This window comes from Dermacentor variabilis, chromosome 2, assembly GCF_050947875.1.
Source record: "Dermacentor variabilis isolate Ectoservices chromosome 2, ASM5094787v1, whole genome shotgun sequence".
NCBI lineage: Eukaryota > Metazoa > Arthropoda > Arachnida > Ixodida > Ixodidae > Dermacentor > Dermacentor variabilis.
In genome coordinates, this window is record NC_134569.1 from 240,261,731 (window position 1) to 240,283,957 (window position 22,227).

The window sequence follows — 22,227 nt, forward strand, 5'->3', positions numbered from 1 at the left end:
TCTCTTCCGAGATTGTTAAACATTACTTTAGTTTTCTGCAGATTAATTTTTAGACCCACTCTTCTGATTTGCCTCTCCAGGTCAGTGAGCATGCATTGCAATTGGTCGCCTGAGTTTCTAAGCAAGGCAATATCATCACCGAATCGCAAGTTACTAAGGTATTCTCCATTAACTTTTATCCCCAATTCTTCCCAATCCAGGTCTCTGAATACCTCCTGTGAACACGCTGTGAATAGCAAGGGAGAGATGGTATCTCCCTGCCGGACGCCTTTCTTTATTGGGATTTTGTTGCTTTCTTTATGGAGGACTACGGTGGCTGTGTCACTCTTAATTTTCTTCAATTGGGCGGCGATGGGTCCACTGATGATGGAGTAATTGGCTCCTGTGTCTACTAAGGCGGTGACTGCGTGGCCGTCGAGAAACACGTCGAGGTTGGTGGTTCTTTGTTTTGCGTTACAGTTCGCGTCGGATCACGGCTGCATCGCGTTCACCTGTGGCTGGTACGCGGCGTCGTCAGGCTGTCTTTAGTTGGCGTATTCTTTGCTTCCAGACTTCATCGGGACGGCGGCGTGTCTTGGTTATGTCGTCGAGGTAGTCTTTTCGGCGTCTTCGTCGGCGGCGGAGGGTCTTCGTCAGTTCGACGAACAGCAACCGCACCTTCATCGGTTGCTGCCTTTAGTTTTCCGGATATGGCCTCGCAGGTTGGCCTAAAGCTAGGTCAGTGTATGACGGGCGCTGCGGCGACAGACGTGGTGACGGCGAACGGGACGGTGGTCGAGGGCTCCACTGAGTGGCGGCGAGGTAGTGGGCGATATTGCGAGGTGCTTCGCCAAGCTGTGGTCGTGGCGCGTTAACGGCGAACCCTGACAGTCCCATCCCCAGGTATGTGCATCGGCCGTAGACGTGACCCGCTTCTGCGCAGTGGTAACAGAGCTGGCGGTGGTCAGGAGCGCGCCAACTGTCTGTCTTCCTCGAGTAGCTGCGTTGGGCAACAGGTGGGCGTGCTGGCGGCGGCGGCGGTGCACGACGGAATTGTGGCGTTAAAGTGCCCGGGCGCAGTCGCGAAGGGGGGCCTTGACGGCGGGCGACGGCGGCGTAGGTCGTCGCTTCTGGCTGGGGCTGCAGTGATTGTGGTTGCACCTCAGGAAATCCAAGGGATCGCTGAACCCTTTCGTTGACGATTTCGGTGATTGAGGTCACTTGAGGTTGCGACCTCGGGTACAACTTCTGCAGCTCTTCCCGTACGACCGCTGTGATAGTCTCGCGCAGATCGTCGGTGGCCAGTGATTGAATTCGGCGTAGTTTGTAGTGTTCGTGCGGCGGCTGAATTTCCGGTTCCGCATTTCGAGCGTCTTCTCGATGCTGGTGGCTTCGCGAAGAAACTCTTCCACGGTATCAGGCGGGGTTCGTATCATTGCGCCGAAAAGTTATTCCTTCACACCACACATGAGTAGGCAGACTTTCTTCTCGTCGGGCATACCTGGGTTGACGTGGCGGAATAGACTGCTAATTTAATCCGTGAAGACGCAAACGTTCTCGTTAGGTAGCTGAACTCGGGTGTCCAGCATATCATCGGCCCTTTCCTTGCGCACGACGCTCGTAAAGGTGCGCAGAAAGCCGCTAAGGAACAAGTCTCCCATGTTGTCAAGCTGGACTACCGGTTCTCAAACCACGTTCTGGCGACGTTTTCTAAGGCGAAGGATACACACCGCAGCTTGTTGTTGGAGTCCCAGTTGTTGAAAGTCGCGATTCCTTCGGAGGTCGCCAGCCAGGATTCCGGGACTTTAATCGCTGCTCCATGGATGGTCGGTGGGTACCGAGGTTGTTGCATGATAACAGGGGACGCTGGGGCAGCCACTAGCGTTGTCTTGGCCTCGATCTTCTTGGTCGTCCGTGTTCCAGGGGTAGCTGTTGCAGTCGGCGACTTGCTCGATGATCCGGGGCGTCGTAGGTTTTATCTTTGCGTTCCGGGCTTGGATCACGGCTTGTCGGGGGCGTCCGGTACATGAACGAACCAGCACTTCCCCCAGATGTCACGTAGTAGTGACGGTTGAGGACAAAGCAAAAAAACTGTGAATAACGAAACTGACTTTATAGGGCGAACGTGTCACTAGAAAACGATGCTACACTCAATGGTCAACGAAAACGGCAAACACAGTCGGCGATCGTCGAAAATCTGATCAGAGGGTCAAGTGCGTCGGCTTTTATACATCAGTCGTCGAATGTTCCAGAGTAATCACTGGGACCAGCGTGTCTTCTACAAAGTTCTGCACTATTCGCGTCGCGCATACATTCAATCAGATTACACAAGATTTGGTGACAGACATCGGATGGAGCCATCGATAACATTCCAGAAACATCCGATACATGCAGGCGCGTCCTACGCTGTGCGATAACATTTGTTAGGCGGCGAAACGTGGTTGCTCGATAAAGATAAACAAGTACACGTGTCAATATTATGCTCTGCAATAGTCGAACAACAAGAAGAAATTCGTGCCAGTCGGCCATTCCTGTGCCATGACAGTCTATATGGGTGCGAATGGTCATCAGTTCCGTCGCACTACGATAACATCCGATCATGTGACTAAACTAGCTGTGCCATTATGACTTGTAGGTGTCCTAGTTTCGTGCATTAGACGAATTCTACTGCAGAGAACGCAAAAGAGAGCACGCGCAGAGGCAGGCAGGAAGTGGGTACGTTCTCTCCGCTTGGTCTCGCGTGAGAATGCGGAGGGAACGTCAATTGTTTTCTTCGGCCGCCTCGTAGAGAATGCGGTGTGCCACATTCATATTTCCCCTCGCATCTCCCGTCGGCCGCTCTCGATCTGTCATTGGAATCCAGGCTGAGCTGTCGCGCCCGGCAGCAGTTTCCTCTTCCTCGTCGAATTTCACACGTTGCCTGTGCCTGCCTGCAGGAACCGCTGTGCTCCTCGCATTTCAGTCGCCGCCACAGGCGCGTAGAGAAATCCGCAGTCGCCTCTTGCAAATGAACCGAGACAGATTGGTGCGAGGAATTCAGCGATGTAGAGGGAAATTCTACATATCAATAAATAAAACAAGTGACAGAAGTCGCATGTTTGAGTTTTCTAAAAATATTGATATCCCGCTTCCATTTTGTTTACGTAAGACAGTCGAAACGAAAACACCCGAATAGCGATATCGCATGCAGCGCACGCAATCACAAATGTTCCTCCACGTTTACGCGAGGCGAGCCGTTTCCGCCAGCATGGTCACACCGATGGCTGAGTCCGACCTACAAGTTCAGCCTGCCGCGGTGGTTATTCCTGCAACATGTATCGAAATATAGGTTAAAATTTCACATCCAACATTACAACAGCTGGTAGCCCTGAATGAGGCTTTTCATTCAAGCGCCGATACCTAATCTATGGTCGATTTTCTGTGATTCCAGGCCAGCCCTCAATTTTTTACTAGATGGTTGCCCGAATAGATTTCTTTGGCTCTTTTGCCCATTTTCGTACTCGAATTTCCTCCTCTAAGGGCACACGTTCCGCGTTTTACTTGTTGCAGTATTATTTAAAAACGGAATGACGCAGGCATTAAACGCACGAACAAATTTGACCCTTCCAGCGCTCCATTGCTAGTGTTTCGAGGACATTGAAACGCTGATTCACGTTCACAAACACAAGAACGTTTCCAAGCCATTGGCTACGACTGGCATTGCTCCAGGCAGCATACGCAAACACATATGCTCTCATTCCTCGCGTGTCATTTCTCAGGATGCCGTCAAATTGCTCTTATAGATATTTCACATAGACTGGTTAAGCATCCTACATGCCCGAGGTTTTCGCGGCTAAACTTCACTCTATGCTTCAAAGAAGTGTGTGGCAATATTGCATGTCTCAGCCAGGAGGTTCTGTTAGCAGTTGCTCAATAAGTATCACGTTTGTTTTGTCGTCCATGCTGCTTAATTCCGTTGTTGAGCCTTGCTCAATGAATTACTTATTGCCACACATTACTCGGACTAAATAGCTGTTCCCATGACACTTAGCGGTCGCAGCTTCTACGGTAGTTTGTTCAGAAAAAAATAGTGCTTTGTTTTTAGTTTGTGCAAAAGGACACATTTTTCCTCGTGTTAACATAATTGGCACCTGCGGGGTAAAGTGGTAATTTTTTCATGAGCACTATAAATGAAATAAGGTTTGTAATGCTTTATTTATCATATTGAATTAACCTTTATGTGCAGCTGATCAGCAACACAAGTGTCTACAGAGAGATCTCATATCCGCAACTTTTCCGAAAAAGGTACAGCTGCTGGATGGGGCAGTCATGCCACTGATAACGCAGCAATATGCAGGGTGATAGTTTTAACTTTTCAGGATTACTTGAAAATCGCTTGGGGCTGAGCGCATAACTGTTGGCCTTGAGCTACACTTAATCTTGGAAGGTTAAAAATGATCACCTCATATACTGGCATAGTTTATACATACATGCATCATGTAGGCGTGTTATTGTCGCTTCTTATATATTATATAGGTAGCGTGATTATCTAGATTGACAGAAACGTGACTAAGCTGGTGCAGAGTCACACCTGTCGCACATGTGGTTGTCGCCGCAGGATTACTCACAGTGACCGATCCTCTCTGATCATTGTAATAAAGAAGTCAGAGAACTGATAGAAGCGTTACATGACAGATTACGATACAGTGGCTCTTCAGTGACACTTGCGGCCTAGCATTCTGCTGCATAAAAGTCCCTTGTCTTGTTGTCTTAGCGTTTGTCTTCCTTGCACTATTTGGCCAATCATACCTTACCTAAATAACATCTGTGTAGCTTGAAGCGAAGTGATGGCTTTTTTTTGTTCATTTTTACCATTGTCAGTTTTTTTTCATGCTCTCTGCCACTCTACTTCGTTGTTTTGCTCTCAACTTTTGTAGAATGTACGTTTACAAATTTTGTAAACGTACATTTGTAAAGTATTCTTGGTTTTTATGCTTTATTGCTTCTGGTCCTATATATGTGTTTCCGATCACCAAGCGATTAGAGTAGGGCAGACATTGGCTGCATTTACATTCTCTTCATCTATTTTTTGTCCTTGTTACATCGCGCAGCTTGTATAGCATAGTATGTACTTGTATATATGATCTACTGCAACATCATCGCATCATTTGACACTTTAATAATCCCTGAAAACTACATGTCAGTAAGGAAGTATAGTAAACTCAAATAAGAAAAAAAATGCAGGTGTGTCTCAACAGCGGAAAAGTTGGGCAACCAGGTCGCGCCTTTTGCATTCTTACTGTTGGTTAAAGTCGAACCTCCGACCACCAAACGGGCAAAATAACGTTGGTGCGGCCTTGCACTTATAGCTTCAAGTTCAAATACAGGTCGAGTGAAATGTGGAGTAAAACACAGCACGCATTGTATAGAAACGCTCTTTTATTCCACACGTAACAACGTTGCTTGTACACATAGTTTATCACAGTGTTTCTTTTGCATGGCTTTATATAAAGTCGACAGACATGGCACATTGCAAACAGCTCGGTGGGATGCAAGAGAAGTCGGCAAAGCAGCGCTCATTGCGAACTAATTGCCTTACTCGGCTGCACCTAAAACAACGCGAACTCTTTAAGCTAAAAAATAAAGTATAGAAAACATACGATGACATCAAAATGCATCAATATTATCTAGTTCAATTAAAATTATGTTGTATCATACTGCGGTGCAGTCACTTAGAACAGCACGTACCAAAATACAGAATACATACATGCCCCAAGCAACAGTGTGTCACCAAACCAGTAGTCATAGAAATTAAAAAGTCGCATGACAGAATAAGAAAGAAACGCCGCACAACACCCCTCACTCAATCAGCTTTGCACCACTCGATTCGAACAGTAAATTTCAATAAACTATCTAATATAACCATGTTACTTTTACCTAACTGCAATATAATGCCCAAAACACAATCTGTATTCTGGATCTGAGTTCTTCTAGTACATATCCCAATCTAATGAAGAGCCTATGCTCAGTGGGCACTAATAAGAATACAGATATTCTGTTCACTGAGCACTGCAGCGTCTGCTGATCCTTACTTAATGGCATAGTGTAAGAAAACCCACCATTTATACAGAGAACTAAGTAAGGGTTGTTATGATATAAAGGTGTCATGACCAGCGAACTAGACATCACGTCTTTAGAGTATAAAAGGAGCTCATAGTTCATCGGCATTTGAAATCAAATGTGTGACGGGCATGTATTGTAATAACGAGTGCTTAATTAAAGAAATGCCAAGCTATCAGACAGAAATCACTTTTACGAAACTAACGTTGAAGTGCATACACTACGGGATCAGGTGCTGCAGTTTCATTGTAGAGGTTACCAGCTTAAGCACGCACCACATGTTCAGAACAGCAGGTAGAACACCAAAGAAAACAGAGTTCATATGTAGTTGTGTATCCTGCCTTTCTGTGCTTCTATACGAGTTTTCTGTGCAATCACTGGTCTGTATAATCGTGCATACAAGCTGAGGCGATTCAACAGTGAGGTAGTTTTTATATGCATAGCTTAAGAATAATTATTCTGATGCTACTAGCTGAAAGTCAGGGGTAAAATACACACCACTTCTGGTTTACCATACCTGTGAGATAGTAGAGTATTGCAACAAGCAAGTACCAGCAGCACGGCATTTAACAATGACTTTCTGAACTAAGAAAGAAAATGACAAAATTATGTGTAATAAAGATTATTCTATGCAAGCTAGAATAATAAAAGATAATTACAAAGAATGTTTCTGTACGCTCAAGCTACTAGACTATGATTTCGCAGCAACTTCTGCAAATACCTAGAGAATCGACTGCTTCATTTGCCAAGGCACATTAAGTGTACTTAAGTACTGAGCCAAAAGCCAGATTATAAGTGTTTTGGCTGCTTTTAACTATCTTGGTCCTATTGTAGTCTCCAACATATACGAATCTAAAAAAAGTTTTTCCGACTAGGAATCTGCTTGAGCTAAAAAATTAAAAGAATAATTGACTGCATGACATTTGTAAACGGGGCAGCCTCATGTAATGCAAGAACTGGTTCTCTGTATTGTATGCAGTTGGTATATGTGCAAAGACATCCCTGCAGAAAAGAAGGCACGCTGAAATGTTATTTGGATCTGGAGTAGGCACTACTATGCGGTATGCAAGCATTCAAATATCCGTGTTGAAGCACACCAGAAAAGTGCATGCAGGTTGAACATGTGCTCGTAAGTCCTCCAGTAAACAAACATATCGGTGAGCTGCACACGAGAATCCAAGCTGAATGCCAGCCTCCCTTACTGTCGCCATGTAAAAAACAGTAAACATGTGCCAAACACACACTGCCCAGCTCTATGAGTAATGCTATCTTTAAAGAAATACATGCTTCATTCTCATTCGCACACAATACAGTGAACATAACTGACGACAAACGGAAGGCAATACATATTCCTCATAATGTTCCTCACAGCTCGCACACTTCCACCGCCATTCAGCAACAACAACAGCCGATCAGACCATTACACAAAAACGTTCACAATGATAACAGGCCACTCCAACAATGCTCAGAAAGCAGGGCAATATTTTCCGGAAATTCCCATTGACAGCACAATCCTCCACGCTATCCCAAGCGAGATGCTAGGATCCACTTCATTCATATCGAGACGTTCGTAAGAATAATAAGCTTTCTCACGATCGCCATGAATGCACATTGAAGACTAGAACGTGCAAGCCGATGCTGAAAGGATTTGTTCGCGGTTGCCTAACGCTCTATGCCTCAAGGGCCTTAGCGCATGGCCACTTTGCTAGGCGCTTCTAGAAGTGTGGGTCCCACTTTATTTTCAATTCATATTCATGCTGTATCGCTTAAGTAAGCAGCTCGAAGAGAATACAGTTTTTGGTGCTTTACTTATTCATAGTAATCGAAGTGAACCGCATAGTGCCAGTAAAAACGATGATACCTCTACATGCCGCGTGTCCTGAAAAAATTTTCTCATGCTGCATGTTTTATTTTTCGTCGTATTGTAACTGTACTGCGACCAAAGCGGCCATTGGCTGCGTGTAACACGCGACATGTGCATTTGAACCGCATCTTTATTCCAAGGATCATACACAGGAGCTCATAGCTGGTAGTAACTTAGACGAAGAAACCTGCAAGACAAACAGTGCCGCGTTTGCTTTACATGGTTCTTCGTCTAAGTCCCGTAAGTAACGCGCTTTCGCGACTAAGAATAGATTACCAACTCGCCCGATTTCGCAACGTGTAAAGTTCGTAGTTCGTGTTTTCTAAACGCGGGTAGATTGAGCACGCTAATGGCAGGAATGAAACATATGTGAAAGCTTGCGCTACGAATTCTTGATACTGACCGGCAGGACGCGAAGGCGCTGGAAAATAAGGAAATTGTTCCCAGTAGAAAAAATCTCTGCAAAATGTTCGAGCCTTTGCTTTTGTGTAAAGTTAGACCGGGTGAGACTGAGGACATCACTCCGCCTAAGTCAGTCAGTCAAGAACTTTATTGAAGTCCTGAGGCGTTTCAAGCAAAAAAAGAAAAAATTACGGCCTTTCTTTATAAGTTCATCGTTAGCACCGCCGACGCAGGCTTACACGTTCGAAATACTAGAATATCGCGTATTACGGACACCTTTCTTTCCCTTCCTTTTAGCCGCACGTAGTAAGCGTCCGCAAAAATGCCTTACGAACGCCAAATACATCGTCGATGCCATCTCGCTGTTCTCAGCTTTACCGTAACATTAACATTTAAGTAGCATTGTTTAAACTTTCCGCAATAATAAGTCAAGAATCCAACAATTCAGTCGCACAATGCCGGCCATAACGTGCACGGGATAATGCGCGGCCGACCAACCTCGTTTTGTTCCCTCGTTCTGGCAGCATACGCTCCAAATGTGTGACTGCCAGAGGTAGCCAAAAAACATGCACGTCGTCAGGGCGGAGACAGCAGTCGGGTCACCGCAGCAGGAGGGCGGTGAGTGCCGAGGCAATCACGGCGACCAGCTGAGCCGCCGGGATCGCGGCGGCGCCGGCACCCGTGGTCTCGTCGGGCGTGGCACACTTGTCGCCCGTAAAGCGGCCAATGCAGGCAGCGTGCGCCATCACGTGCGGGATGTACGACTGGTCGTGAACGCCGGTGTAGAGGTGCGCCCAGGGCCCCGTGGCGTACACCGCCACGTCCTCGCCGCCGTGGGTCTCCTCCTTGAGCGGGAAGGCCGACCGCTGCACGTAGTCGGGCTTCGCTGCACCACGGGGGAGAGAGAACGTCAACAGCATTGCCCCCTTTCTCGACCACTCGTGACAAAATATTCACTCTTAGGCATTCGCTTTCATTTCCTGTGCTTACTATAGGTACATTTTTTGTGGTAAGCACTCTTAACGTTCCGCGCGCCTGTGTAGTGGGCTCTCTTCGCCAGTATCCCGTTGCTGTAGCAATTCAGAGAAACTGCTGTGTTCATGCTATTGGGATATAATGAGGGACTCGTAATTTGGATGAGGATCGGAGACGTTGCGACTCCGTTGTGTGGTCAGAACCTTAGTGGTGCGTGTCTAACACGGATCGTTCTGTTAACTCCACGAGCCATGCACGTACGCTAGTCATTCTGAGGACATCTACTCAATTGAAATTAGAAACACCTTGTCGACGAGTTCGAGAGAGGCGCATCTTTACATGCTCTGGGGCTGCCTGAGAGATGGACGGGTTTAGACTCCGAGGTATCCCCCGAAATCGTACAAAATTCTAACGCAGATTAATCGTACTGATCTGCGGCCCAGCTTATCTGCAAGGTGGGAGGGCCCCGTGAGGCGTTTCTGCTGTGTGGACCATTTTCCAAACTGCTGGGTGTCCACTCCACTTGCATTTTCGATTCAGTAAAGTTCAGCGGCATGCTAAGGGGAAACAGAAACTCTCCAGTGCGCAGTCGACCAGACTTAAGTTAGTCTAACAATGGCCGCCACGAGAATGCGTCGTCTGTGTGCATGACCGCACCGACAAAGTCGCTTGATCGACCAGTGCGACAGTGGCCGATACGCTAAGGTTGCGCTCTAGTGTACAGATGTAAGTTCTAGTGTTTGCTTCATGAGTCGTAGTCGCACATTGGGCACGTCTCCCACGTACGTTTTCGGGAAGAAAAGCACACGTTCAACGACGCCTGACTTACACAGCAGTTACGCGTTCGCAAACAAACTCTCAGGGCTTATACAATGTCTCGTACTTCGCGCTGTCTTTATGAGAGGCATGCGTGAGCGATAAGTAGGCCTTATTCAGCTATCTTTAGTCTTGTTTCCGTGGTAATCATATCTAATACACCTGTGGTCATGATGAGACAATCACGTACCTGGTTTATAGCTGCCTACGGTACAACGCGGAGAAAACTTTAAGACTTTTGCCACAAATAACAGCTGCACTAAATGCTGCGTTGCTTTGATTCCTCCATGTAGAACAGGCTTTTAAGATAGGTTGCGAAAACGATGCTGGCTTGTGGACCTGATTTACTTCCCGTGCCTCTCTTGTAACATCTTATTTCCTTAATTATACGTATAGTGTAGCAATTTAAACTACACCAACTCCTGCTTAAGCGGTCTTGACCTACTTTCTCTCCGTCGTGTCCGTACACTTGAACATTTTCTACATATGCACTCAAGTGAGAAATTAGCTATTCCTTCGCGTGTCACGAAAGCATGTCATCCTGAAGAGGAGCCAGTTGGGTAACTTTTTGAAATTCTGTAGCTAAAAGAGGCCTTCTCACGATATACAGACCCACAAGAGACAAACTCTTCAAAAGTTCCAAACATAATTGCCTCAGGCAATCTCCCCACAAGAATTTTAAAGTAATTTGTTTGCAAAATAAATGAAAATAAGTGCGAGTACTCTAGGTTTTTTCGGTGAATGTTCACACTAATTTCTGAAATAAGCTGTTTGCCCAGCATAATTTTTCTCTACGACAATAAAATACAAAGACGTATGTGCATTTTTTGCTTGTCGCAGCAGTTGCTTAGGCCGGCAGCGTAACATTTCCGGCAGTAAGCTTTATGTCTTTTTTTTCTCTTTTTGCTGCTGCCCATGATTTTCGCCTACAAAAATTGTCAATATTCGGAAGAAAAATAAGGCGCGATGTCGGCCTCTTCATTTACTAGTGAAAAAGCAACGCAGCGTAATTTTACAAGAGAAAGTAATGTGCCACAACACCTTAGTTGCGTGTCTAGGTGTCCCTTTGTTTGCCTTAATACGACAGCTATTTTTCGTTTCCCATACCACTGCACGTCTCGGTGACACAGCTTCGAAGTGCAGATATCAAATTCGCGCACATTATGACCCTGCATGTCCATCGCGCTCCTTGTTTCATCTTTCCGTTTTAACCAGCTTTGAGTAAGATAAAGTGAACTTGTAAGAGTTGACATCAACAGGTCAAGCTGTACGACACAGTCGATGACACTACATGCTGAATATACTCACGCAAGATGAAAGCACGAAGATCTGGGCCCGTATTCACAAAAAATGTCTCGCGCTAGAATTGTTTCCAAGAACGATTGCAACCCGTCCTGATGTTGGACCTATTATTAGCGAAGGTGGCCGGCCAAGGGCAATGAACACATACCAACAGAAAACTTTGCAAATACGACCACATACGGCGATTTCTGAACCGGCTTATGGTAGAGATGTTAGAGAGTAAAGAAGACGAAAGTAACAATGCTGATATATTCAAAAGTTTTTCTTTGAATAAAGCAGTTAATTGGCAGCCGATGTACATCCGCACATATGCTTAAGTGCGCACAGCTCAATAAATGTGTTGCACAAGTGAATGTGTGTGCGAATCGGAGAGAAATTCAGGAGCGTCGAATGAACAGAAAGAAACAACAAAGAATGGTCGGAAAGGGTGCGTGAGAAGAGCTGCTTACCAACTTCTTCGTTTGTGAAGTTTTCTTTGGGAAGAGCGAAACCGGGGCCGTTTCCATAGGTGAGGACAGTGAACGGCAGCTGGTCGACGTCTGAATATCCAGCAATACCTGCAGAACGCAATATATAAAGGAGCAGTGGTTAGGCTAGTACAGAGTTTCTTTAGGACTTCGTTACTAAAGAGCGAAGCCACAAAATATAGCAAATGCGAAGATAGGCAAGCTACCAACATGGCGCAGCGACTGACTGAGGGAATTGAATGAAATGCTGCATGTCGGCGACTATGTGTACCTTGCTTCTACAGTAACAAAGGAAGATATCAAGAGGGGATACAAAAAATGTCCCGACAATAAGGGACTTTTCCACGGCGTGTTAAGGACGCAATATATATATATATATATATATATATATATATATATATATATATATATATATATATATATATATATATATATATATATATATATATATATATATATATATATATATCGTAAGAAAACGGAAAACGGCACTTTCTACAGTTTCTTCTGTCAATAGTAGGTCACTTATTCAACTCAATCGATTAAAACATTAGTAAGTCAACTAATTTTTGACCTTACCAAACTATGTTCGGTGAAACAAGGTAAAGAAGTTCACATCGGCAAGTCTAAAACCGAGTGTACGCTTATCACACACATAAATGCGTCATCCACCTGGCACCGCAACCTGTTTTCCGAACTCATGCTTTTTCTCATTTCTTTAGCCAGTGTTTGTCGTTGTCAGATTAACTGCCGCTATAAGTTTAACACACCTGCTGACATGATGTCGAAGAAGATTGCTTTTAGATCAACGGTACTAATTTTAACAGGCTTCTATTTCCAGCCACACACAACTACTTCATTATATATTTATACATTGCTTCTTACAATATTGCGCTCAATTTGACGAAACACACATTCCACGTAAATACTACATCGGCAACATACGAAATCAAGCTGAGAGGATTAGCAAATTTTTGTAGTCATACGACACATGCAGCGCTAATTTGCAGTTTTTCAAGCATGCTACCATTACGTCACATGCTTCAGCACAAACTGACTTTAGTGATGCCCACTTTTCACCGTACATTGGTTCAGTGTAAGCGAGATGGTGCTTCCAGCAACTACAGCCTAAGAACTTATCTAGGGAACTTGGAGCGTAAAGTTACTAAGGGTAGCATACAGAGTAAGTCTATACGAGCTATTTCTTGCCTCAGGGCCCACCGCGTATTCTCAGCGGCGGTTCGATTCCAGTTTGCAGCGGTCGCGTTCGAATAAGAGCGTAAGGCAAAAAAAAAAAAAAAAAAAAAAAGTGCTCCTGCACGTAGAAAAACAAAGAGTTAAAAAACACCTAGCAGTGAAACTGAATCCGAACTACCACACTATGGTGTCCCTCTATGCGCGAGTGGTGCTTTGGGACATTAAATCTCATAATTTGACATACGTGATTTCATGCTTCAAACAAATGTGCACTGTACATTTGTCTGCGCGCTCACAGTGCCGCGCCCGCAAGACCACTGTTTCTCCACAAGGTTGAGGTATTGGGACAGTTGCCGACTTTCCTATTCGTTATAAATAAATAAACAAATAAATAGGTAAATAAATAAATAAATAAATACCACTGTTCAAAAGATGTGTGCCTTAACCGAATTCTCCACTGTTCAGAGCTCGCTTGCGTTAGCCTTATCTTATAACCATAGAAAACTGAAACAAATCTGTAGAACAATGCCGTTAGCTCAGCGCATAGTATACATTCACATAGCAGCCCTAATACTTCGAGTCCTTAATACAAATCTAACTTGGGTTAAACATAAATTCATGTGCTAATTGCAATATGCTAAATAGCTACCGGTCGCATGTTAGAAGACGACCACGCCTTCTTATTTAGCATCGGTAAGCCTATTTTGTTCAAACCAACTTAGTCATTTTTCGTTGTCACATAAACATACACCGTAAACGAAAGGAAACCCACCTAGGTGTTTTTAATAGGTGGTGTGCCCTAAAATCTACTTTTTCTCGAATATTTACTCCGATGTACGGGAGCAACACATCGGTCTTCCCTCGTTTCACTCCGTTGGCAAGCTTCGGGAGATTTAAGGCGACATGACGCGAATTTACTCCGCTTCGAAGTCTGGTGAGAAGTCCGCACAGGCAGTTTTAAAAAACTCCCGCCGAAACAGGTTATTCACGTGGCGCTTCCCATAAGGCTGTGCGCAGCGCCAGCGACCGGCTGCGTTCGGCGGAGTCGGCCCTGCTCACGGCTGACGGCTCGTTGACATCTGTGAAGAGGCGTTCCGCGACAGCTTTTTGTCAATTTGTTCCCCGTATTTCCTTCCAGAAAGTGTTATAGGCGTGCATGAAGCTCACTGTGTCTCAACTTCAAGTAAGCTGTGATCACTCTGCTAACAACGATGAACGCAAGAGCCACGTTTTCAAGTGCGGAAAAAGGTTTAGGTATACCTCGAAACTGCTCATTGACTCGTGATGTAGGCATAGGTTTCTCACTATGTTTTCGTGGTGCGTGACCATGCCTTGTATTTTTTAATACGCGCAATGCGACTTTTATGTCCTTCTGGGCACATGCTGACAACGTCCGGTGTAATGTTTGAAAGGACCGCGTAGCGATGGCAACAGCAGCCACTTCACGCGCGACGACGTCCGTGCTAATTGCACAAGAATGGCATACTTCAGTTCGTTGCGTTGCTATGTTGCCAGTGTGAGAAATAGGAGTGCAAGCAGCAACTGTTTCTTTGTATCTGTGTACGGACATCCTAGCCCAATAAAAACGGTTGGACATAAGTATGCGTACTCTAAATAATGATCCTTACTGAGCGATGTCAATTGCATTGTTATGGTGCAAGTAAAGTTTCGTTCGTTCTCCGTCCTCGCTTCACCGTTGGAACTTGAAGCTTCTCGGACGATGATCGGTAGTTGTTGATCAAACGCAGACAGGAAGCGATGCAGATCAGATGTACAAGAAATATTTATACGCAAACTTTTCTATATACATGGCAGGTAAAACAAATACATTACAAAGTTGAACAATTGAGAAACAAAGTCTCACTCTTCGACTGTCTCAATGACTGTTAGAGCCCAGACTCGTTTTAACGTACATAGCACGGAGCCTCACTGATCTATCAGCAATCCTGATTTCAGCCAAGTCTAACGTACATGGTACGGAGCCTCACTGATCTATCAGTAATCCTGATTTCAGCCAAGTCTGAGGGACAGCATGTCGTCCCGATTTTTATAGCCCAATTACACAAAGAAAAAAAAAGGCGGTAGGGCCGTTGGCCCGTCCCACAGGTTGAGTTGCCAATCAGATTCAAAAGTTTGTTAAGCCACAACCCACAGGGATGGGCTTACTCTTCAAAATAAACATATTGGAAAACAAAGCTATTTTCCTTCTTCCCTAAAACTCCGATGCCCTCTCATTTCTCCGTAGTTAGTGACGGGGTCAGCAAAACACGCCAGGCCCGAACAAGTTATCGCTAGACCGTTTCAAATCCCAACGGCGTCTAGGCCGCAAATGTCTCGGAAGCAGGGGCATCGATACCACGTAGTGCGGCCGTACTCAAAGTTTGTCCGCGTGGGAGACTGATGGCCCTCCTTGTACTTCAGAGTTATTGTCTACAAGACAAAGTTCTTCGAGTGCGTGTTTCCAAGACGCCGTCGTCCGAACGCACTCTTTACGTGTGCCCCGCATTCCTGCAGCGTGCACTGTAAGCTGGCCTTCGACACCACACAGGCAGTCGCACCCAACAACAAGGCTGGCGATTGCGTTCCGGACGCGTAGAAGATTAGGTCCATGCTCACTGCTGCGGAACGGGGTCAGAGTTGCTAAGCCCTTCTTAACCTCGGCGGCGCCTCCAATTAGTCAGGCACTCGGGAGCCACACTCACAATACCTTGTACAGCGGTCCCTTTCAAGGCTGGTCTGTGTGGACTCGTGTGACCGTCGGCGGACTGCCAACACCGTGCGCACAATGCCGACTTCCCGGAATCTGCACTCGCCCACCTGGCACCTGCCGCGACGCGTCACTCAACACCGCGCGGTGCCTGTGACCCCACATAACACAGCAACTGTCGCCCGGCTGACACGGGGGCAAGTGAACCCCCTCTCTATGCACAAAGCACGTGGCCGATTCGTGACACTTAAGAACCCGAACAATCAGAGCGACCTTACACGTGCCTCCTAAAGAGTATACTGGGCTCACAATGTGCCCAGCTATACAACAAGAGCCAAAGGGCGCTGTATCGTAAAATTTAGGCTCTGAAGGTTCCGTCAAAGAAAATTGACATACGCTGCCCAACACGGGTGCTGCGGAGCCCGTAAGGAACAGGAAAATGAACTAAAAGGACCACGAAAAAAGAAAATCAATTTTCTCACAGCCATAAAAGAAAAGGGCGAAAGCTCAACACATTCATGACAGTGAGCATGCAAAAGAAACACTCATGTATGTACAGGAACACTCCGACGCACTGCACGGCACAACAGCATCAAAGTAACATATGCAGGTTATATACATAGTATGTCCACAGTCTTATAACCCTCACACACATGGACGACAACAACCACAGAAAGTTCCATCAAGGCTGAACTGTCCCACGCACACTTCCTTCGGGTGAACGGGAACATTCACGCCTGTCCTAGCTGGCATGGCTGTTTCTGTCTATCCTTTCTTTTCTGCTGTTTACTCGATTGGCTCCCATGAACGATTCGAGAGCCTTGACAATGCATCAGCATTGGCGTTACATGTTCCTTTCCGGTGACGCACCGTTACATTGTAGCGCTGTAGTGAAAGCGCCCATCTCGCTAACTTGGCCCCTTGCGGGGTGCTGGTTGTCAAATATGGCAATGGGTTATGATCAGAGACAACATTCACCACTGCTCCGAAAAGCCAGTAGTCAAATTTCTTAAGTGCCCAAATAATAGCAAAGGCTTCTCTCTCTATAGTCGACCAGCGCGCCTGTGTCGGGTGAAAGCGATGGCTAGCAAAAGCGATCGGCTTTTCTTTTCCGTCCGCTGACATTTGAGCTAAACAGGCACCGGCCGCCGTCGCCGACGCATCAGTGAATAGCCAGTACGGCTGATGAGGCTCAGGAGTGTTCATGGCGACAGCCAGACAGAGAGTTAACTTTTGACTTTCGAACGCGCACTGCGCATCTTCCAACCATGGAATTGAATTAGGAACCCCTCGCCTTGTCAAAGCTGTAAGCGGGCTCCCCGCATCGGCGTAGTTCTCTCTCAGAGTCGAGGGGACCGCAATTTCACCCGTCCAAGTTTGCTGCAACATTGATAGGGACCCATTTGGGTTTCTACCGTACAATGGCCTGAACGGCGCCACCCCGGTGGTATCATGCGGCACCTCGCGATACGCCCACAGAACAAATGGCATCAGCTTATCCCACTTTCTTCGGTCCCGTTCCATTACATGATACAACATATTTTTGAGGACTCTGTTCCATCTCTCAACCACTCCGTTGCCCTCAGGGTGTTCGGCAGTGGAGAACCTGGGTGAACAGCCCAGTTTTTCTAACATTAACTGTGTCAGTTGAGATTTAAAGTTAGTACCTTGGTCTGAATAGATCGTTTCCGGCACTCCAGTAAAACTGAAAATTTTCCGTAAAGCCTCGCATGTGGCCCTCGCTGTCAGGGATCGGAGCGGCACTACCTCATTGCGTCTTTCTTCTGGTAGGACCAGCTGTCTGACTCCCGCTAAGGAATCCCAATGGTACAAAAGTCCGTCTGACACGAGCATGCCAGCTTTGCCGTTTCTCGCATCATACCAGGCCTTTTTCTGGCTTTCATCGGCAAGCTGAGCAGCTCGAAATTCCTCCCGCTGACTGTGCACCCCAGTGACTTCTTGTATGAGACTATTCTCTTGCAATTTAGGGATTTCATCTGTCGTTTCTTCGAAACTTAGACCGCAGTCCGGCTCAGTGTTATCGACCATTTCGACTGATCGGACCCCAACGGAACTGGCTACTCGCGGAATATTTTCTCGTGCAAACTCCTCTTTTTCCTGCGCCTGTAGTAGTTCCCAATCTTCCTTTGACAGCAGGCAGTCAACCCCCTTTGCAAGTTCGTCTGTAACTGCGCACACCAGATCGATCCTCTGCGGTTGTATCACAGCCCCCGGGCGATGCATGCCTACGGGCAGCGTAGCTAGGTTAGCTCGAATGGTCTTTCCGAATGCCGACTCGAGCCTTACTGTTCCCGATGGCTCCTGTAAAACGACCGGCAACATACTTTTACGGACGACCGTTATCTCACTACCTGTGTCCAACACAGCTTCTGTTGCTATATTCCCGCACATGATAGGGATAAGGTCCAGCTTTGACCTCCCTGAACTAGAATTTTGAGCTACGACTTGCACTCTAGCGCTTAGCACCCTTTCTTGCTCTGGTGGAGGTTCTTCACTTACAACAGCAACCTTCTGTACCCTTTGTTTTTGCACAGTCGGCGCCTTCCCCTGCTGTTCTTTATTTGAAGCTTTTGGGCAGTCTCTGGCTAGGTGACCCTGTACATGACACACGTGGCATTTTAAGTTTGTCCTCTGCGGGCTAGCTAGTTTTGAGTGCTGCAGCAGTGAGGCTGTTGCGGCTGGCTTAGTTGCTCGTCCTTTCCCTTTAGCTTGCTCGAAAGTCTCGAGCACTTTCGCCACCTCCACTGGCTTAAACCAATCTTCACCCTCCCGCAAAAGAACATATTCAAGGGCTTCTGAGCTTAGACTGGCTTTCATACGGTCAGCGACCATAAGCTCCGTCATAGCTTCTTTGGTGTTTGCATATCGAGATTGAAGGTAATAGGCCAAATAAGTTCTCCCGCGAGACGCGAACTGAGCCCAAGTTTCCTCCTTTCGTTTAGATGCCTTTTCAAACCTCTCCAAGTATTTAGCTGGCGTGAGCTTAAGTTCATCTAATACCGCCTTCTTTACAGTCTCATAATCTGTACATTCCTCGTCATTGAGGCCACGCAACAGATAACGAACCCGCTCGGCCAGCGCAGGCATGATCAAATGTACACGGCTATGTGCTGGTACTTGAAAAGATGCAAACAACTTTTCGACCTCATCAAACCATATCGGAACGTCAGCGTCACACGGCAACCGGTATGCCTTAAGCACTTTAGCACATTGTGCTATTCCATCCGTGATGGTACCGCGCCGATCGCTTCCTTCCGACACCGAAGGCGGCCTGCCCGACTGCTCAAGCTCCACTCTCCGTAGAGCAATGCGCTCGCACTCTAGCTGTAGGCGCACCTTTTCCAGCTCCAGCTCCAGGCGTCTCACCGCCATGGCTTCTGGATCCATCGTGCTCGGAGCCTGCGCAGCGCCTTGCGCCTCACTATCCATTTCAGTATCCGACGTCTCAGACTCGGTCTCTCCGACGCGTTGCAGCTCCTGCCGTCTCTGACCCTCTGTTTGTTCAGATGCAGTATCAATGTTTACGTTAGCCTCAATCACATTTGCTGTTCTGCGCGTGAACACCATTAACCTCACTGAACAACAGCCATGCCAACCTAGACAAAACGCAAGGAATCCCGCTCACCCGTTGCTGCTGGGGGCGCCGCCTGACGTCCTTGTCCAGATGAATTGCAAGCCTTGCGGAATTCGCTGGTGGCCCTCTGATGCCTTGCGCCTGGCTCGCTGCTCGTTGTGGGGCTTGCCGATCCTGTCGTGCTGCGCCAGTAAAGTTTCGTTCGTTCTCCGTCCTCGCTTCACCGTTGGAACTTGAAGCTTCTCGGACGATGATCGGTAGTTGTTGATCAAACGCAGACAGGAAGCGATGCAGATCAGATGTACAAGAAATATTTATACGCAAACTTTTCTATATACATGGCAGGTAAAACAAATACATTACAAAGTTGAACAATTGAGAAACAAAGTCTCACTCTTCGACTGTCTCAATGACTGTTAGAGCCCAGACTCGTTTTAACGTACATAGCACGGAGCCTCACTGATCTATCAGCAATCCTGATTTCAGCCAAGTCTAACGTACATGGTACGGAGCCTCACTGATCTATCAGTAATCCTGATTTCAGCCAAGTCTGAGGGACAGCATGTCGTCCCGATTTTTATAGCCCAATTACACAAAGAAAAAAAAAGGCGGTAGGGCCGTTGGCCCGTCCCACAGGTTGAGTTGCCAATCAGATTCAAAAGTTTGTTAAGCCACAACCCACAGGGATGGGCTTACTCTTCAAAATAAACATATTGGAAAACAAAGCTATTTTCCTTCTTCCCTAAAACTCCGATGCCCTCTCATTTCTCCGTAGTTAGTGACGGGGTCAGCAAAACACGCCAGGCCCGAACAAGTTATCGCTAGACCGTTTCAAATCCCAACGGCGTCTAGGCCGCAAATGTCTCGGAAGCAGGGGCATCGATACCACGTAGTGCGGCCGTACTCAAAGTTTGTCCGCGTGGGAGACTGATGGCCCTCCTTGTACTTCAGAGTTATTGTCTACAAGACAAAGTTCTTCGAGTGCGTGTTTCCAAGACGCCGTCGTCCGAACGCACTCTTTACGTGTGCCCCGCATTCCTGCAGCGTGCACTGTAAGCTGGCCTTCGACACCACACAGGCAGTCGCACCCAACAACAAGGCTGGCGATTGCGTTCCGGACGCGTAGAAGATTAGGTCCATGCTCACTGCTGCGGAACGGGGTCAGAGTTGCTAAGCCCTTCTTAACCTCGGCGGCGCCTCCAATTAGTCAGGCACTCGGGAGCCACACTCACAATACCTTGTACAGCGGTCCCTTTCAAGGCTGGTCTGTGTGGACTCGTGTGACCGTCGGCGGACTGCCAACACCGTGCGCACAATGCCGACTTCCCGGAATCTGCACTCGCCCACCTGGCACCTGCCGCGACGCGTCACTCAACACCGCGCGGTGCCTGTGACCCCACATAACACAGCAACTGTCGCCCGGCTGACACGGGGGCAAGTGAACCCCCTCTCTATGCACAAAGCACGTGGCCGATTCGTGACACTTAAGAACCCGAACAATCAGAGCGACCTTACAGTGCATGTTGGTTTTGGTCACGTCGTTGCTTCCCATACTGAATTAACATTATGCTCTATCGTAGACACTGATTTAGAAGCCTGCCTGCTGGCTCCAGATTAACTCGACAGATCAGCTATGTAGCTCCTTTTCACAACAGAGAGAATGCGTGGACGCTGAGCAAGTATATTGCGGTCTAGAAAATATATGACTGCGCACTTTTCGGTGTTACGTCAGCTGCTGCGAGTCCATGCTCACAGGTAATAAATTTTTGCTACGCTACCGCTATCTCGCACAAAGTTGATTTTTCCAGGAAGCACACGCGCTTGCATTTTTATTGCTTACGGTAACTAACGCACTACCTTCTGGCGGCGAACGCCGAAAGCGTGCGAAGTCGCTTCAGCACTCACGGAATCGCATGCTAATTTTGAAAAATTACGCCATTAACTTCTTTCCCCACTATTTTCAATTAACAGTTTTGTGTTGATTAAGGTCTTCTGTTGATTTCAGACAGGCAGGTCTCGTATAAGCGAGCATGTGAGTCGTAATTCTGAAAGCAGCACAGCTCTTCGCTAGGCAGTTTCGAGGCACAGAGTATCGTGGTTATAAATACTGGCAGCGTTGCTTCTTGTGTGTCGCGTGTACGTTGGATGTCTTTCAAGGTTCTGCATTGAGCGTTTCTGAAACGTTTAGGTATGTCATGATTTTTGTGCTTTCATTGACTTACTTCGTTGAATTAGACGCGGTGTTGTGCCTGTATCTCGAAATTTGAACAGTAGCCTCTGCATATAAAAAGCATCACGCAAAGGAACGTGATACCTCTTTTTACACTCCCGTTGCACCTCGAAAAAACTTCGTGCAGTGCCAAGTTAAAAATAAAAAGAACTCCCACGGTTCCACGGAAAAATTCCGCTCGCACGAAATAAAAATTCTACTCTGATCATACGCAGCATAGTAAACTCCTCCCTAGAGGACAAGCATGGTACTCCCACCTGAGAGTTCTTTCCGTTTACAATGTATGCGGTAGACGTGTTGTTCGGCATCGCACCAAGCGGCAAACGCCGTGCCGACCTTTACTGCTAACACAATAGAGGCTGCCGCGGCGTCACGAAGTGCATTCCAGCAATTTCGCAAAAGTTGAGCCAACCGTACTTCCTATTGCTGTCGTTGCCTGCGTCCCTACCTGCTGTCGCAGTTTCAAACTGCAGCGGAGAGCCCCGTTCCCAGTCCGACAGCAGCACGCGGAAGCCGCAACACGGAAGATCCACCATCATACTTCCACGACAATTCGTCGGTGCAAAGTTGCTCTTGCTGACGCGACCGCCCCTT

The 22,227-nt window shown here is 46.9% G+C and overlaps 1 protein-coding gene across 2 annotated transcripts in view; it reads right to left on the minus strand.

Annotated features, from left to right (window-relative positions):
- Positions 1 to 5,377: 5,377 nt before the first annotated feature.
- The window catches only part of LOC142573178 (alkaline phosphatase-like), a 192,742-nt gene continuing 175,892 nt past the window's right edge, over positions 5,378 to 22,227 (minus strand). For both annotated transcript variants that reach the window (XM_075682750.1, XM_075682749.1), the window contains exons 7-8: positions 11,887 to 11,994; positions 5,378 to 9,230 (exon numbers count right to left, since the gene is read on the minus strand). In XM_075682750.1, coding sequence (XP_075538865.1) covers positions 8,944 to 9,230; positions 11,887 to 11,994 — 395 coding nt within the window. In that variant the 3' untranslated portion in view covers positions 5,378 to 8,943. The remainder of the gene's footprint in view (positions 9,231 to 11,886; positions 11,995 to 22,227) is intronic.